This window comes from Lygodium microphyllum, chromosome 28 (genome assembly GCF_053477565.2).
Source record: "Lygodium microphyllum isolate KBCC chromosome 28, Lygodium_microphyllum_v1.1.10, whole genome shotgun sequence".
Taxonomy (NCBI): domain Eukaryota; kingdom Viridiplantae; phylum Streptophyta; class Polypodiopsida; order Schizaeales; family Lygodiaceae; genus Lygodium; species Lygodium microphyllum.
Window position 1 is genome coordinate 92,453,154 of NC_141162.1, and position 18,162 is coordinate 92,471,315.

General features: G+C 40.5%; 1 protein-coding gene across 2 annotated transcripts in view; it reads left to right on the forward strand.

Moving 5' to 3' along the window:
• The first annotated feature begins 447 nt into the window (after positions 1 to 447).
• The window catches only part of LOC148011753 (putative magnesium transporter NIPA3), a 50,532-nt gene continuing 32,817 nt past the window's right edge, over positions 448 to 18,162 (forward strand). The window contains exons 1-2 of one of the 2 annotated variants that reach the window (XM_087670139.1): positions 448 to 750; positions 9,533 to 9,593. In XM_087670139.1, the coding sequence (XP_087526265.1) occupies positions 613 to 750; positions 9,533 to 9,593 (199 nt within the window). In that variant the 5' untranslated portion in view covers positions 448 to 612. Of the gene's footprint in view, positions 752 to 9,532; positions 9,594 to 18,162 lie in introns of both variants that reach the window. The other variant, XM_087670140.1, reaches the window with a different exon arrangement.

Sequence of the window (18,162 nt, forward strand, 5' to 3'; positions counted from 1 at the left end):
GTTGTTGGGTGAGAAATTAAGAGACTTGAATTTGAGGGGAAAAAGGGATATTCCTTTAACGAGATCCACTCTTCATGTGTTTAACAATTGATGCTTCTAATCATGTGTTGCTTATTGTTCTCGATCACATTCCATTAGGAACCAACTCTGGGCCATGCCCTCATCCATTGTCCATTGTGGTTCAGAGTTGATGGGCCAATTTGGAATCTAAAGCTAGGGTACTTGTGGATTTGCACGGGATTGTGGAATCACTACCAACATGGTGGGAACGGGTCCTAATCAATCAATACGAGAGTCTAGAGACAAAAGGTTATCAAAAGGGGGGGGGCGGGGGGGATACGGGCGGGCAACGGGCAGCCATTTGTTCTTTTACGGAGGTACTATTTGGAGTAAGTGATCTTGCTGTATAATAACGTGCAGCACGTGTAGCAGATATAAATATCGATCGGACCAACAGCCCCAGGATTTCCTCTTCTGTTTAGCAGCAGCGGCAGGGCGCGATGACGATGGAGCACTGACGATTGCCGAGAGTGTGAGTATTCATGGGCATCAGCATCACCCGTCAATTCTTCATCGATCAACAGCACCTTCATCGTCGTCGTCATCATAATCATGGCCTACGAGTCCTCCTTCACGCCAGGGAACATCAAGGGTTTGGCCCTCGCTTTGGGTTCCTGCGTCTTCATTGGATCCAGCTTCATCTTGAAGAAGAAGGGATTGAAGAAAGCGCGATCCTCCGGCACCCGCGCAGGTCCAATTTCCCGCTTCTCTTGTTTTCTGATTTGTTTTTTCACCCCACCCCCTGGAAATTGTGCGCTAATGCCATGGTTTTTGTCCCAAGTAAAACCTACAGTTTTGGGCGTGCTGTCCATTGAGCTTAAGTATCCCACTCGTGCGCCAATGTGACCTGAGGAATGTTGTATAGCAGATTTTAGGTCGATTCCAAATTTAGGGAAGTCAGATTGTGCGTTAATCTCAAAGATATAGCAGTCTCAATCGTTTACTCTTTAATTTCACGCTTTTTGCCGTTAGGATCCTGAATCTTTTAGACTTCAGTTTCATGCTTTTTGCTCTTAGTAATACCTACAAATTCGAGCCAGATTAGGTTTTGAGCATAAGATTCCAACAAATCTCAACAATTAGGAAAGCCAAATCATGTTCATCTCAAAAACAGGGCAGTCTCCATCATTTGCACTTCAACTTTACGCTTTTTGCCCTCAGTAAAACGTAAAGATTGCTTCAAATTATATGTTGAGCCAAAGAATCATGTTAGTTCAATTATTTAAACTTTAACTTCACACAGGATTTTCAATCTTTTGTTTTTTTAGGTCCATGCTTTGACTGTATGAACCTTTGATTTTGACCAGATTGTGTGTAAAAGTCCAGATATATGAGGTCTTCTACCTGTTTAGCTTTTTATACTCAAAAACTCGGGTGACTTATGAGGTTCTTTCTGATATGCAATGTTAAACTGAGGTGGTCTATCTATCACATGTAACACTCAGCAATTATGGCAGTTCTATGGGTGAAACTTCATGTTAGAGAGAGAACTAGAGAGAGAGAAAGAGGAGAGAAAAGACTACAAAAGAGAGAGAAAGATTGCAAGAAGTAAGAGAAAGAGAGTGACGAGGAGAGAGGAAGATTAGAATTGGAGAGAGAAAGACAAGAAAGAGAAAGAAGCCATAGAAGTTGTGAGCAAGTGGGAGAGAAGGACAGTAATTGTATTAATGTGTTAAAAGATAATGAAAAATTACATGTTCTCTTCTTTTATACCAATGTCAGTGTGACATGGCATAACATCAATATTATTCTTACACTAAATCCTTATTCCCAGCTTTTTACAATCTATCCCTTCCCAAAAGTTTTTGCCCTAAAAAACAAACTTGAAAGACTAGAAAATGATGGATAGAACAGAGTACTACTCTGTTTTTACAGCTTTACAAATGGAAAAATGAATGAAAAATGATTAATATATGGACAAATTGAAGAACAAGAGTAGGTCTCAGCTATATACATGATTTGAAATATTTCAAAAGTATATGGAGCCGTAAAATCTTCAATAGATAATCTCAAAATGAAGTGGACAGCTTGCTGTGTAAATAGATCCTACTGGACCAAATCTGCAGTAACTTCTAGTAGAAGTGTCCAAATGAAGTGTGCCATATATCAAAATGTAGCTCTTGAAGAGTACTTTAAATCCATGTAGATAGCCTAATTCTGAAAATTAGACACGATAAAAACTATTTTAAACTAGCGCGCTGTTTTGATCCTGTTTGCACCAAAACTAGCTCCATAATCAATAGGCTTCAGCTACTAATGTATCTCTTAAGAAAGGAAACTCATCCAATATAGAATCATGCCTCCAAGAAGTTTTCTCAGGTGGTAAACCTTTCCATTTGATCAAATATTCCATGATAGAACGAGATCGAAGCTTCTTCTCACGTTGACTTATAACAGCCTCTGGGATGTACTGAATAAGATCTTTATCAATAGGTGGCAGCTCATTAATTATATCCACTCGATCACCGTAGAAAGGCTTGAGCTGACTAACATGAAAGACATTGTAAATCTTTGTGGAAGAAGGGAGCTCTAATTTGTATGCCAAGTCTCCAATGCGCTTAAGAATCTGGTAGGGGCCATAAAATCTGCGAGCAAGCTTATTACTAGATCCATCTTTTAATGTAGGGTATCTAGACTTGGGCACCTTCAGTAAGACCAACTCTCCTTCTTGGAACTCTAAAGGCCGTCTCTTTTCATTAGCATATATTTTCATTTGGTCTTGAGCTTTCCTAAGATTCATCTTACATTGCCAAAGAAGGGTTTGCATTCTTTTCAACTCTTCCTTTCTATGAGGATTGATCCTTTTATTAAAGATGACTGTGGGTAAGGGCACCTTGTAGCCATATAAAGCTTTAAAGGGCGAAACTCCAATACTAGCTTGGGTAGAGTTGTTGTAAGCAAACTCAGCCAAGTGTAACCAAGAATCCCATGAAGTTTGGACATCATTTCTGCATAGCAGAAATGGCGAAGATAAGTCTCCAACCATTTATTAACTCTTTTTGTCTGTCCATCAGTTTGTGGATGATAGACCGTAGATGGAGTCAATTTAGTGCCTATAGATGTAAATACTGCTTGTTAAAAGTTACTCATAAACTTTGATTCTCTATCATGAACAATCACCTGCGGTAATCCGTGTAATCTAAAAATCTGCTTCATAAACTGACTGGCCACTTGAGAGGCAGTAAACTGAATCTTGGTTGGAATAAAATGGGCTGCCTTGGTGAGTCTATCTACCACCATATATATACTATTCCATCCCTTCTTGATAGTAGACAAGCCAGTAATAAAATCCATAGTAATGTGAGTCCATTTACCTATAGGAATAGGTAATGGCTGTAACAAACCTCCTGGCATATGAGTGTTGTCCTTATTCTGCTGACAAGGCATACACTGCATGACAAAATCCTTGATATCTTTTCACAGTCCTTTCCAATAGAAGCTTTTACTGATCTTGTCATAGGTATTGAAAACTCCTAGATGTCCAGCTAAAGGCGAAGAATGTAGTTTCTTCATAATTTCCCATGTAAAAGAAGAGGTAAAAAGAATGTCAATCTTGCCTTTCAACCAAATAAGGCCATTTTCGAACTAATAATGCGAGTTTTCTTCCATAAGACCTTGCTGTAATTTTTGAAAAATATGGCTGAATTCTTCATCCAAAAGAAGCCTTCTGTAGTTCTTCAATCCAATTATTATGCAATTCAGTCATGGCTGAAACTTTGCAAGCCCACATACGAGAAAAAATCAGCCACTATATTGTCTTTGCCCCTCGTATGAGTGATGTCAAAATCATAATTCTATAATGTAGCTACCCACTGACGCTGCTTAGGAGTAAGATTGGATTGAGTAAGGAAATACTTAAGAACCCTGTGATCACTCTGGACTCTGAATCGGTTGCCATATAAGTAATGGTGCCATTTCTTAATTGCATGCAAGATAGCCAACTTCTCCTGGTCATAAACATTCATGGCCATTTCTTTATCTGTAAGCTTATGGCTCTCAAAGGCAATCACTCCATGCTCCTGTAACAAAACAGCTCCAATGCCGCGGCCATTAGCATCACATTGTATGGTAAATTCTTTGGAGAAGTCCGGGCATACTAAGATAGGAGCAGAGGTAAGGAGTCCCTTTAACTGGTTGAAGCTACTATCTGCAAGAGCATTCCAAAAGAAAGCCTCCTCCTTCAATTTTTCAGTTAAAGGAGCTGCAATAGCCACATAATGCTTGATGAATCGACGATAGAATGAAGATAGATCAATGAATTTCCTAAGAGAGGTAGTAGTAGTGGGTGTTGGTCAATCTTTTATACATTGCACCTTCTTGGGATCAACTTGTATCCCTTTTTCATTGACAATATGTCCCAAGTATTCCACTTCAGTCTGCATGAAAGAACATTTCTTCTCCTTAGCAAAAAGCCTGTGTTTTTTCAATACATAAAAAATCCTTCTCATGTGTGCTAAGTGATCTTGTAAAGTCTTTTTGTAGATCAGAATGTCATCAAAGAACACCAAGACAAACTGAAAGAGGAAAGGTTGCAAAATCTTATTCATCAGGCTCTTGAAGGTAGCTGGAGCATTTGCAAGTCCAAATGGCATCACTAAGAAATGATAGAGCCCCCGATCAGTCTTGAAAGCAGTCTTGACTTCATCACCCTCTCGCATGCGAATCTGATGATACCTTGACCTCAAATCAATCTTCATTAGTGTCTCTTTATTCAAATGCAAAACAAATATTTGTGAGTGTCTCTTGTACTTCCTTTTGAGTTGTTGAATGGTAATAAGCTGAAAAGCTGATTTATTAGGAATTCCTTGTAAATGGATGAGCTGTCCATTGAAGATAAACTCCATATACAACTGTGAGAAATCCATAGTGATCCTGGCTAATGTCATCAACCAATCACAACTGAGTACAATGTCTATAGGCCCCATTTCCAAAGTAATCAGGTTTACTTTTGCTTTAAAATTTTCAGCCAGCTGTAAAGAAACCTGTGGGCATATCTCTGTGTTGATTTCTTCTTCACCATTGGTCACTTGAACTTTAATGGGCTGTTGTAAATCTGTGGGAATACAATTCAGCTTGTCTATGATGGACTTATTCACAAAACTATGGGTACTATCACTATCTATTAGAATGAACACAGCCTTTCCATGAATGTTACCATTTATACGGAGTGTATTAGGGCTCTTAGAACCTGTCCAAGCATCCATGGAAATAAAACAACTAGTGGCAGTAAGTGGCTCATTACAAGTCCCACCTGGATCAAAAGGAACACTTCCACTTGGATCAAAAGGAAAAGAGTCGGCCGGATCATAGAAATACTCTTGCCCAACTTCTTCGTCAAGATCTTCATTTTCAGCATTGAGTGCAATTGCATTAGCTTCATCCATCTTATCTTCAAGATCCTCAAAGACTGACATACTTTGAAGCTTGGGTTTGATATTTTTATATATACACTTTGAGGCATGATCAAGTGTATACTTTTCCTCACACTTGAAACATAAGCCTTTCTCATTTCTTTCTTTGTAAAGATCCATAGAAATAGACTTAGGATTCATGTTGGCTGAAATGGATTTAGGCTTATTTTCCCCTTGTTTGAAGTCAACTCTAGGACTGTTTGCTGTCCTGAAATTACTTTGAGGTCTAGAAGCATTGAATGGTGGATAAGGTGGCATCCTTAAGCTCCCATTTGGCACATGATTGTTGCCATAAGTGTTACCAACTTGCCTCTGTTTAAAAACAGTCCTTGGCTGTCCAAAACCAAGCTGAAATGAAGATTATCTTCTATATTTTCTGTCATAGCGCTCCGCAAGCTAAATAGCCTTAAAGAGAGAAGTAGGGTTTTGTGTCATAACATCAGCTGATAAAGATGGCTCTAAACCATACATGTACTTGTCGAGCTTAGTCTTATCACTGATGCTTTTTACAAACATGGTTAGGTTGAGAAATTGGTTAGTGTACTCTCTTACACTTAGGCCTTTTTGTTTCAAACCATACCATCTCCATGCCAATTTCTCTTTTTCAAGAGGGGAGACAAATACTTCAGCCATAAGTGCCTTGAAAGCTTCCCAATTTTATACAAGTATGTTTTCCCTTTTTATATACCTTCACTAAGTATGGACAAATCCCTCCAAATGCAAAGAAGCAAAATGAATCTTTATGTCATCAGTTTTGGGGAATATGTCAAAGTAAGATTCCATCTTAGAGGTCCACCCCTCTAAGTCAGATGGTGAAGATGATTGACCATTAAACTTGGCTAAAATGATCTTGTTCTTGAGTTCTCTTTCATGGAATGGTTGCTGTCTCAAAATAGATTGATCATGAGTACCATGCATTGAACCCCCAAATTGAGATGGAAATCTCCCAACAGGTGGCTGAGAACCACTATGCAATCTTCCTGTTGGTAGAGGACCCTTAGGAAGTTGAGTATTTAGCCCAAAAGCTTGAGAGTTAGCTCCATTCAAACTGCCCAAATAGTCATCATGCCTTTGTGAGGTCTCACCTACTTCATATTGGCTATTTGAAATGCCTCTTCGTCCAATATTTCCATAACCATGACCATTTTGGATAGATGGTTGAAGTGGAACTGAAGGCTCACTGTTTGAATAGGCTTTCTCCTTGGCTTCTTTAGATTCCATTTGCATCAGCATCCATTGGGAGAATTGAGCCATAATTTGAGCATTGGATTCTACCAACTTGTCAATAGAAGCCTTTGTTTGAGTCGTTGAATCTACTAACTTCTCAATGGAAGACTTTGTTTGATCAATAGACAAAACCATTTGCTCCATTTTTGATAGTAAGTCCTCATGACGTTCTCTATGCCTTTGTTCATGTATGCACAAGGTATCATTAAGTATATTGATTTCCCCTTGTTGTTGAGGCTCTTCAAGGCTCTCTTGAGGTACATTATCCAACATGGAATCTCTGATTTGTTGAGCATAATCATCTTGGACCTTATTTTTACCCTTATGCCCTGCCATAATAGTGTAGTCTTGCAGTACCCCTTGTCAGAAAAATGGCTATAACTTTTGCTAGGGAACTCCGATTTCAAAACTTTTTAGTTCAAATCAAAGCCAAGAATGCCCTCTTTGAGATGAGCTGAACTGTCTAGGCCTGCACCTTATTTTGATCTGTAAATGCCTTGTTTTGATCCTATAAGGTAAAATAGTAATCCCAAATGGTTACCAAACCTTGTAGAAGGTTGAGTAGGACTTGTGGGTACCCTGTAGTGCCTGCACTTGTACTTCAGTAATGAAGGGCGCACTTGTAATAACTTGTAAATGCCCTGTAGTGCCTTGTAAAATCCTTATTTTACCTTGTTTTGGTCCTGAAGATACTTGAGCCTTTGGAAACTCTTTAATATTCAATTCTTCACTCGCTGTACTTGTGTAAGGGATAAAACGGCATGATAGGCTCTCTACACGGGCTCCGAATCACCGGGAGGTGGGCAAAGTTCCCCTCGGGTCGGTTGGTTGTACGCCTTCGGGATCTTTGATAGTGAGGGAGGGTCACCTCTCTTTTGTCCCACTATTTTCCTTGGGATCCACATTTTTTCTCGGTGGGTATATCAACATGGCAATGTCATTCTATTCTAATCAACCAGTATGAAATGCATTGCTGAAATATTCATTCAATCTTTTTCATGAGATGCAATTGAATGGAATTTGGAAAATTTGGATAAGGAAAGGGTCTTACCAATACAATTCAGTGACTCATTGATTGCTTTAGTACTTATCCTTTTATAATATTTCAGCTTAGGCAAAAGAATTAAACCAAAACAAGTCAAGGTTATGCATAAAACTTGGCAAATGATATTTATAATGAGGTTATGATTGAATCAATACTGAAATTCAATGAAATAGACTAAGATTAATGGAAAATCACACTAATCTCTGATCTATTGATCAATTCAGAGAATTAATTGATCAATAATCTCTTATCAACAAGTGGAAAAGCATTAGCAAGTGGATTATTAAGAGGTTTCAGAGATTAAGCGAGAGAAATACCTTGATTGAGCTCGAAGAAGATGATAGATGTCAGCTCCAATCCCATTGATGGAAGAATTCTTTAAAATCCATCATAAATCCACCATGAAGTTTGAAATATCCACTAAATCAGTCCATATGAGCTTCAATATGCTCAAATCCTTGAAGAATCAATGCCTCGGGCTTGCTTGAACACTTGAATACCAAAGATTCAAGCCTTTTGAAGAAATGCCCCAAATTAGACCTTCAATATGAGCTCTAATGTTCTCCGTGAGCTGAAATCTTTGCAATTTGTTGAAGAATCCTCACTGACATGATGCCACGGGCTGAATTGGAAGAGTAATCCTCAAGAAATTGTTAAGAAATGAAAGCTTGGACTGAAGCTTTCATGGCTACCCATGGACTGTTCATGTAGGGTTTCAAGAGAGAGAAAGGATGAAGAATAGGCAGCTCCCCAGACCAAAGTATCCTCCAAAAGCAAGTGATTCATGCCAGAGATTGATTAGAGTGGGTAGGAGGAAGAAGAGCAGCACCTCAGCAAGGTTTCCCAGGGCTGAAAATCAGCACAAAATGCGCCAGCAGTCTGCTGTCCACGTGGCATTAATCTCTAGCAATAATGGTAATCATTGTGATCTCTGAAGTAAGGGGAATCAAAAAAGAACCATGGTTGATGCTCTTGATGCTTGAGAAGAAAGATCTTGAAGGAATTCCACCATGAAAGTTGAAGAAACTTATAGGAAGCTCCAAGAAAGGGAAAGAGAACCCTCTCTTTTCAAAGTAACCACAGTTTAACCCCAAACTAAGCCTGGTTAACTCTCATTTACCCTAGTTACCTCCAGTTTTGCATGAAATTTGATGATGACCTGTCACTTAAGCCATCCTCCGCCATATTTGACCTTGGAGATCTCCAGATGTAGCCTCTTACTAACTGTAGATGGTCTGCAAAACTCCACTAGTCACTGTCTTGTCCAATACTTGTCTGAAATTGATTTTCATGGAGGAAAATAGGATTGAAAATAGAAGGAAAAAATTGATCAAAGACCAATGCTTTGATACCACTTGCCAGAGAGAGAATTAGAGAGAGAGAAAGAGGGGAGAGAAGACTGTAGAAGAGAGAGAAAGACTGCAGGAAGAGAGAGAAAGAGAGTGACGAGGTGAGAGAAAGACTAGAAGTGGAGAGAGAAAGACAGGAAAGAGAAAGAAGCCATAGAAGCTGTGAGCAAGATGGGAGAGAATGACAGTAATTGTATTAATGTGTCAAAAGATAATGAGAAATTACATGTCCTCTCCTTTTATACCAATGTCAGTGTGACATGGCATAACATCAATATTATTTTTACACTAAATTCTTATTCCCAGCTTCTTACACTTCAAGAAGATACTGCATTTTCAATTGCGGTGATATTGTGACTGCACCAAGTTTCAATGTAAAGTTCTGCAAATCATTGTATAGTTGGTCTTTTTCATGAATGTACAATGTCTTGTGCACATCTGCAGGTTCAGGAGGTTATTCATATCTGTGTGAACCTTTATGGTGGGCTGGCATGATTACAAGTAAGGCATTCTCCTCTCTTAGCCTTGCTGAATTTTGATGTTCACAACTTTCTGATGATTTTTTTGCACCCAGTTTGAATCAAAAATATCTTCAACAAAAGTGCTTTTGACACTTTAGATGCCATAGGTAAACATTTGTCTTTGTGGATCATTAAAGGTGGTTATGGTTGAACTGAAAATTTTTCCAGCTCATGTTAATGGTTTCCCAGCAGATCTCTTGTGCAGCAGAAAGTGAGCACACATATTGTGCAGAGGAGGATTTTTGTGTGCATGTGAGGGATGTAATTAGGCATCTAGAATCCTTGGTATAGTTTAGCCTTGAGTTTACCCTGCTCCGGCTATATGCAAGTTAAGGCAGTTTTCTTCAAGGGCATTTCTCAGGCAAACATCTGGCATGCTGTGACTTTATTTGAACAACTGAAATGCCATCATCTATTTGCTAACTTGGTTACTACTTGCCACCTTCCTATCATCTTGGCACCTTTTTATGTAATTGACTGCCTTGTCCCTTTCACCAACAGCAGAAAGCACGGACAATCTCTGGATTGTCATTAGAATGTGAAATGTGAGTTACAGTCAATATTTTTAATTAGTCACACCTAACATTTTTAATAAAAAATACCTGAATTCTGGTACTCTAGGCATGGTGACCATCACATTGCTAGAAATGTACATGGGCAGTGGATGAAGCTCGGGCCATCTGGGCAAGGGCATGACCCAGAAATCAGCTCAGGATCTTAGAAGCAGTGAGTTTCTAAGGTTAAGTTGTTAAACTTGTAATTGTAATTGAATGAAAGTTTGGGCCATTTGACTTTAAATTTAAGTCTGGGCAGGGCCGATTGAAAGTTTGGACTGTCAGCTTTACATGAAAGTATGGGTAGATCAATTGAAAATTTGGGACAGCCCAAAGGCCTCAGATGCACCGCATGCTTCTTTAAAATTTAATGTGCGAGCAAGTGAAATTAAAGTTTGGGACAGCTTATGTAAGGCACAAAGTCCTATTTGCACAACTCAACAGAAGATGAGAGAACCCAAAAAAGTGGAAGAAATTCTCAAATCTTTATTCCAGCAGTGAAAGGAGATTTGTACAAGTATTGGACCAAAACTCTTCACTTCATTTCCAAGAAGTTACCTCATTGTCTGATCTGGGACAGCTCTTATACTCTATACGCTCATCCTCGAGCAGTCTTCAGCCATGGCCCATGATATGCCATGAATACTTTAGATTGCTGGTCTCATGAGAACTCCAGTTTGCCCACAATACTTCTCCTCATTACTCATTTTAGAAGCCATGAATAGAACGGTAGAAGATGTGTATGCTGGCCACGATCCAGCCACCATGAATTTTGCATCCCATCAAGCGTTCACATTTATGAGCCTTGGAAAATGTGCAGCAGAGCACCCTTTTTGTTTGCAAATTTGCTTGACATAATACTTTAGTGGAAAAAATGCAGTTCACTTTAATTTTTATTAGTCATAAAAAAGGTTTTAATGTTAATGCCTTGAAGAAAACGTCATGTATTTTGTTGACATGACAAGCCATGATGTGCTACTCACAACCCTGCACACTTCACCATGCCTTGTCTCACCATGTTTTGCTAGTGATCACGCACTTGATCTAAGTCTCGTGCGATCCTTCTTCCATACTGTCATGTGGTTGTGTGTCCAATAGTTGAAAACTTATGGGATGTCTGATAGAGATAGTATCTTGTGTGCCTATGGGTTTGCTTTGCTTGCGTTTATGCTGAATTTACATTGCTTGTGTTTATGCTGAATTTACATTGCCTGTGGTTATCTGTCAAGAAGATTCAAGTGCCTCAATGCGACTGCAGATGACATGAGCTTGATCCTGGACAAATAAGTGACAGTTTAATGGGTCTTGGCCAAGTTAGAGAGTTAATTTGATAGTGTGAAACCCTCAAGGTGGCCCTCCTGATTTTCGGTGCAAATTGCAGGCCTGCACAGGGCATCCTATTTTAGGGAAAAGGATTGCAAAAAGCATTCTATGCTTCTTGTAATCAAGGGAGAAAGCAAGGTAAAGACTGGAAGAAGACAAGTTGATGCTTGTGTACGCATAAGAGGACGGATTTTTGATCTCTAGGACTGTAGTGGATTGTTCTAAATAGGGTAAATAGGCAGTCTATTGTTGTTCATGTAGGGAATACATTGATCTCTCTTGAATCTGGCTCTTGAATCTGGAGGAGACTATGGCTTTTTCTTGTCTCGGATAGGGGTTTTGTGTGGACTAGTTTGGGTTATTCTTATTCTATTCTTGTAGTAGATCAAAATCGAAAATTTTGGGCTGAAAGGTCTTTTGGAAGCTTCAAATTAGGGTATTATTTATGTATGCGGGCTATTTTAGTATCATACTGTTCTAGAACAAGTTCGGGCCTGTTTTTGAGCATAATATCTACTGTTTGATGCTTGATCTTATGTATGGTAGACACTGAATCATAGGGCTGAATTAAATTGGGTTTTCTTTGAGCCATAACCTTAGATTTATAGTCTTTATGTGGACGCATATGCTGTACAGAGATTGAACTCAAGTTTATACACGAGGAATATAGTCTATAGTTGGGTTCCATCTTTCTCTTGGATTTTGTTACTTCTTGTCTTTTTCTTTCACAAATTATCTTTTCTCTATAGTGAGATCTTTTCTTTTCAAGTCCCGATGGCTTTCGTCCATACATAACAAATAAAGATGGGGATTCTGGAGTCTTTTTCAACTCCTTTACTCTACCAGGTGGTTCATAGTGTCCAAGAAAAATGTGACATTGAGATTTCTTTAGGATATGTAGTTGGTTAATAAAGTAATCAATAGGAATGTGGAAGCAAGTCCTATTGTGGACAAGGCAACCGTGAAATGTTTCACCCTTGAAACGTTGTGTTTCACCTTTGGGCAAGTCCCAAGCGAAACGGTTGAATAATATATATGAGATAGTTTTCTTTATAAATAATAAGTTGCAACTTACATATTTATAGGAGGCGAATACTTTTATGTCAACAAATGATGTCTATCCTATATGTAGAGTGTCTAAAAACTCTCAAAAGAGCAAGAAAAAAAGATTTTTTTCAAATTTAAAAATGTGATTTTAGTTAGCCGTTTCACTCATGGTGTTTCATGTTTCATTGAAACGTTTCAGGCATTTTGTGTTTCAGTGCGAGCGAAACACGTTTTGCAGTTACCATGGTTGTGGATGAGTTTGCAGAGGCTTTTGCTGGAAGAGCAATATATTCTTTGGGTGACTTATACTTTGGTTATGATTAGTTCCAATTAGCAATTGAAAGTAGGGATCACACTACCATGAAGACACGATTGGTATTAGTGTAAATGTGCACTTTGTGGTTACCATAGAGAGCAATGAATTTTGTTGCACAGATGATGAACGCAATGAATAAAGTATTGCGGGATTACATATCTCATCTTACCATGCATTTTCTAGATGACATGCCGATAAAAGGGTATGCAGTAAAGGGAAAATATGAAGAATTGAATGAACATGGATGTAGAAGATTTGTTGCTGAACATATTGTTGATCGTGAAAAGATCTTGACTAGGTTGGAAGAGGTGCATTTGATTCTTTTAGGGCAAAATTCAAATCTTTGGGGTGAATATGTTCTGATTGTTGGACATTTGTGCGGACCATATGGTAGAAGGCTATCTCTAGTAAAAGTTGATTCTATTGATAGAATGGAAGAGACTTGCCCTTCAGTTTCAGAGGTGAGGAGATTTTTGGGAGCTTGTGTGTTTTTTACCATATTTGGATACCTCATTTTACACATATTGCAAATGCTTTATATTAGTTATTGAGAAAATAGCAAAAATTCTAATGGGAAAGAATGCACATGAAGGCTATGAGGATGTTGAAAAGATTGTTGATGATTGCACCTACTTTGATAAAAGTTGATTATGCAGATGGTTATTATCATTGTTGATATGAGCCCTATTGGCGTTGGTTGGGCTATTGGACAGAATGAGGATGGGAGAAATAGGTATGTGGTTAGATTTGGGGCAAAGGTTGTTGAATGAGAGACAAAGAAGATATCCCATAGTTACCTGGAACGGGGAATGGGAACGGGAGCGGGACCTCGTGGAACGGGGGGAACGTCCAAGGTGGGGGAACGGGAACGGGGGGGAACGGCACATATCTTAAGTGCCCCAAATATGCCCTGCATGACCAAGTTGCTCCAAAGAATGTCCCTCTAATTGCCCCAATATCCCTCAATGCTCCAAATTGACCCAAATGTCCCGATTACCCCCACAGCTCCAAATTGCTCATGAATTGCCCCAATTATTCTAGTTTCCCTTGAAATTAGACAATATAAATGGATGATTACCTTGGAATTGAGAATAGGCTGAAATTTGATTGTGATTTGCAAGAGTTCATAATGCATCAAATTTGAGCTTTGCATGGACTCCTAATTGGCTTGTGGGTTGTCTTGACACTTTGAATATGAGAGAGAGAGAGAGAGAGAGAGAGAGAGAGAGAGAGAGAGAGAGAGAGAGAGATTAGTGTGTGCACATTAGGCAATGGAGATAGGTGAACATGTAGTAGAAGGAGTGTGATATAAGCAAAAAGAAAAAACGTGGAAAAATGTAAATTTTTGGTCAACAGGCCTGGAATGGTTGTTCCAAACAGGGAACGGCCCAGGGAACAGCAGGGAACGTTCCCTGGCCGTTTCACCTCCTCCAAGGATCTGGAACGCGTTAAACCATTCCTATAGGCCGGAACGGCCCTTCCCTGTTTCTATGAGATATCCATATATTAAGAGCAGGGTTGCACTTGTATGTCGAACGGACAGGTTCGCACCATACGAACCGTAAGATACGTATCCGTACTGTTTCGTACGAGATTTTAAACATGTTTTGGCCACGTATCTTGCGGGACAAGGCAAGCTATCCAAGGAGTTTCCGCGCGAAATGGGTTGGGGAAAAAGGCGCAAACTGGGCACGATTGATCATTTGCGACACACACACGTGACACACTCTTGCAAGTCTCGACTCTCTCCTCAGCCCTCCCTCTTATCTCCAAGACTCCAAGGCTGCATCAAGCTTCCATCCCCTCCAAGCTCCCTCTTCCTCTCTCCTCTTCCCCTCTTCTCTCGAGTCTTCCTCCCATCCTCTCCCTTTTCAAAGTTTGTTCTTCTTCCAACTTTCCAACTTTCCCTGATCCCCTTCCTCTTCAAGGCGCAAGCACAATCCCACTCTCTCCTCTTTCCCCCATCCCCTCCCTCTTCAAGCATCACCGCCAATCGGAGTGACAAGTCTCGACTCTCTTCTCTTCATCGGGCCTCCGGCCTCGCCTCGGCGCCATGACATGCGAGAAGCACGAGGCCTTCAACTTGCACGCCATCCATGTGGAGAGGGATACAAAGAAGTCCAACTCCCACAATTGGATATGCAAGTATTGCAGGAAGAGCTACACAAGTGGTGCAACCCGGCTTCTCCAACATCTTTCCAAGATGGAGGGCAAGTCGCTCCGTGCAAGTTGATCCCTCAACACATTGCGGACGAGATTCTCGCCAAGATGAGAGGGGGATCCACTAGAGGAGAAGGTGGCAGATCGGTGGCGGTGGTCTCGACACTTATGCCTGCTCATGAGGAAGCCTCAAATGTAGGCCTATCTTCGACCGATGCGGGTGAGGCCTCCACCATTGGTGGTGCTGATTTCACATTTGCTTCGGGCTTCGGCATTGGCAAAAGGCAAAGGTTAGAGGCTCATGCGGTACTGGAGAGGCAATCCTCTCTTTCTCAAGCTCCCTGTCATACACGTGGATCGGTTGCCTTTCTTAGAGAAAGGCAACGACAAGCCGATGTTGAGATTGCATGCACGGTGATCGAGTGCAATCTTGCATTCAACATCCTAAAGCATGAGCAATGGAAGAAGATGGTGAGAACCATTGCTAATGTGGGCCCATGTAAAGGATGGAGCGGCGTCTCATATAATGATATGAGGATGAAGAAGATTGATGAAGAGAAGGAGAGGATTAATAAAGCCCTTGATCCTATTCGGGCCGCACGGACAAAATACTGTTGCTCCATTCTCACCGATGGATGGAGTGACTGTAAGAAACGGGGTATCATCAACATACTTGTTTCATATCCACTTGGCACATATTTTTTGCGGGCCATAGACACTAGGAAGAGGGGAAGAAAAATGACCAACCCATTCATCTACCGCCACATACGGCAAGCTATCATTGAGGTACACATTGTCTTTTTAAAGTTGCTTTTATTATTCATGAATCATAATTAGAATTTTCAAGTCATGATTCATGATTCATCTCTCCCCGAAGCTTTTATAATTTGTGCCATGTATGATGTGCTTGTAGGTGGGCCCATTGAATGTGGTGCAAGTTGTGACCGACAATGCATCCAATTGTCGGCGCATAGGCCGTTTACTTGAGGCCGAGTTTTCTTCGATCATGTGGATTCCATGTGCAAGTCATTGTTTGGAATTGCTCATGGAGGACATCGGGAAGCTAAAACGGGTGAAGAGGGTGGTACACAAGGCTACATCTGTTGTCACCTTCTTCACGGTGAAGGTGAGGGTGCTTGCGATGCATCGCGAGCATAGCAAACTTGAGTTGAAGAAGCCTTCTTCAACTCGGTTTGCTTATATGTGGTTATTGTTGGAGCAGCTTTATGAGGTGCGGTCCGCCCTACGCCAAACAGTGGTGTCCACTCTATGGAATGAGTGGGATGAGCATGAGACAGAGGAGGAGAAAGCCATGCAGCGGCTGTGCCTTGATGAGCAGTTTTGGCAGAAAGTCCATGCCATGTTGATTGCCGTGACTCCCTTTTATAGGGTGTTGCGTATGACTGATTGCGAGGGGTCCACCATGGGCCTTCTCGTTCACTTCTTCAGAGCGGCATTGGTGGAGGTATGGGCTTGCACGATGATCACAGACTCTCAGCGTGCATACATTATAGAGATAGCAGAGAGTTGAGATGGGCATGGATGCATAGGCCCATCCGTGGTTTTGCAACGTTGGTGCATCTGGCCTACAAGTCACCGGCAATCATGGATGACAGAGAGCTCCGGTCAGATCAGCTTGCATATTTGACTCGTGTGGTTCCCATATTTGTGGTCCCCATAGAAGACCACAACATAGCTTGGATGCTATGCAGATCAGAGAGGACGTGGCATTTTCTTCTCCCACTTGTTGAAGAAGGGAGTCACTTGTAAAGCCTCTATTTTGGTGGCAAAATTTTGGATATGCGCTGGAGACTCTTCAGCCCTTGGCCATGAGAGTCCTTGTGCAGGATTGCTCTTCGGATGCATGTGAGAGAAACTGGAGTGCCTATTTTCTCATTCACACGAAGATTCGCAATCATCTTAGCACACGACAGTTAAGAGCGGCTAGTCTATTGCCGCACTAACTTGCACATAATGAAGGTCATGATGAGTATGGGTAGTCTAAAGGAGGTAAACACCTAACCATAAAATGATAAGTCAAGTTTAATTTTTAAATTTGTTGGTTTCAACTTGTTACTTTATAGTATTATACTCAACAATTTAGTATTTATAATCTATTATCTTATGTGCATTGTGTAGGTGAATGTTGATACATTCAAGTTGATGGGCGACACTCTTGCGAGTGTACATTAGGAGGTCAATGAGGAGGAGTAGATCTTTGCAAAGCTCTATAGAGAGCTCATAGCCGAAGACACTCGTGACACTTGTAGTCAGCGTGCTCGTGGGCGAGTTCGAGTTGCCAGGAGGGGCATGGTCATTCGATGCCCTCCGAGATCGACGAGGGGTGATTCAGGTGGTTTGCAGACATATATGAGGCAGGGCTCTAGTAGCTCTCGTCTAGTTCCTGATGATGACATTCCCCCCTTGCCTACAGTTAGACCGTCATTGCCTAGGGAAGCCATCATTTGATGATGATGATAATCTTATCAATGAGGATGAGTATGAGAGTGCCTCATCATTCGATGACGAGGAGTCATCTTCAAACTCTCTTGATGAGCACTCAGATGATGATGATGATGATGATGATAGTGATGCCTCATGAGTCATCCTAGCCTCTAGGCCTCAGCTCTCTCGAGTCTCACCTTTTTGTATCTACTTAGTACTATCACTGATGATTGTATCCAGTTTCACTCATTGATGATTGTATGATGTATCCAGTACACTGTACCGTTGTCCGCATGTTTGCTGCTTGCATGTGATTGCGAGGGCTTTTTACCTCATGTATTCAGCATATTTTGTAATGGCACTGCTAGTTTCACTTTAAACATGTGTTCTATTATTTATAGTTAAAAAAAATGAAGTTAATTTTTTTTTCGGTACTAATATCGCACCGTATCTTATAAAATCTTAAGGTACCATTTAGTACTGTATTTTATCGTACTGTACCGTATCGTACTTTTCGTACCTGACAACTATGATTAAGAGAGAATTGTGGGGAGTGGTTACAACTTTGAAATGTGACAAGGAGTATTTTATTGGAGCACTTGTGATTGTCGAACAGATTGTTTATCTCTTCATGGGATGATTATGAGCTGCTCTACTCTTAATATTGCCATGTTGTGGTGGATTGGGCAAGGTATGGATATGAA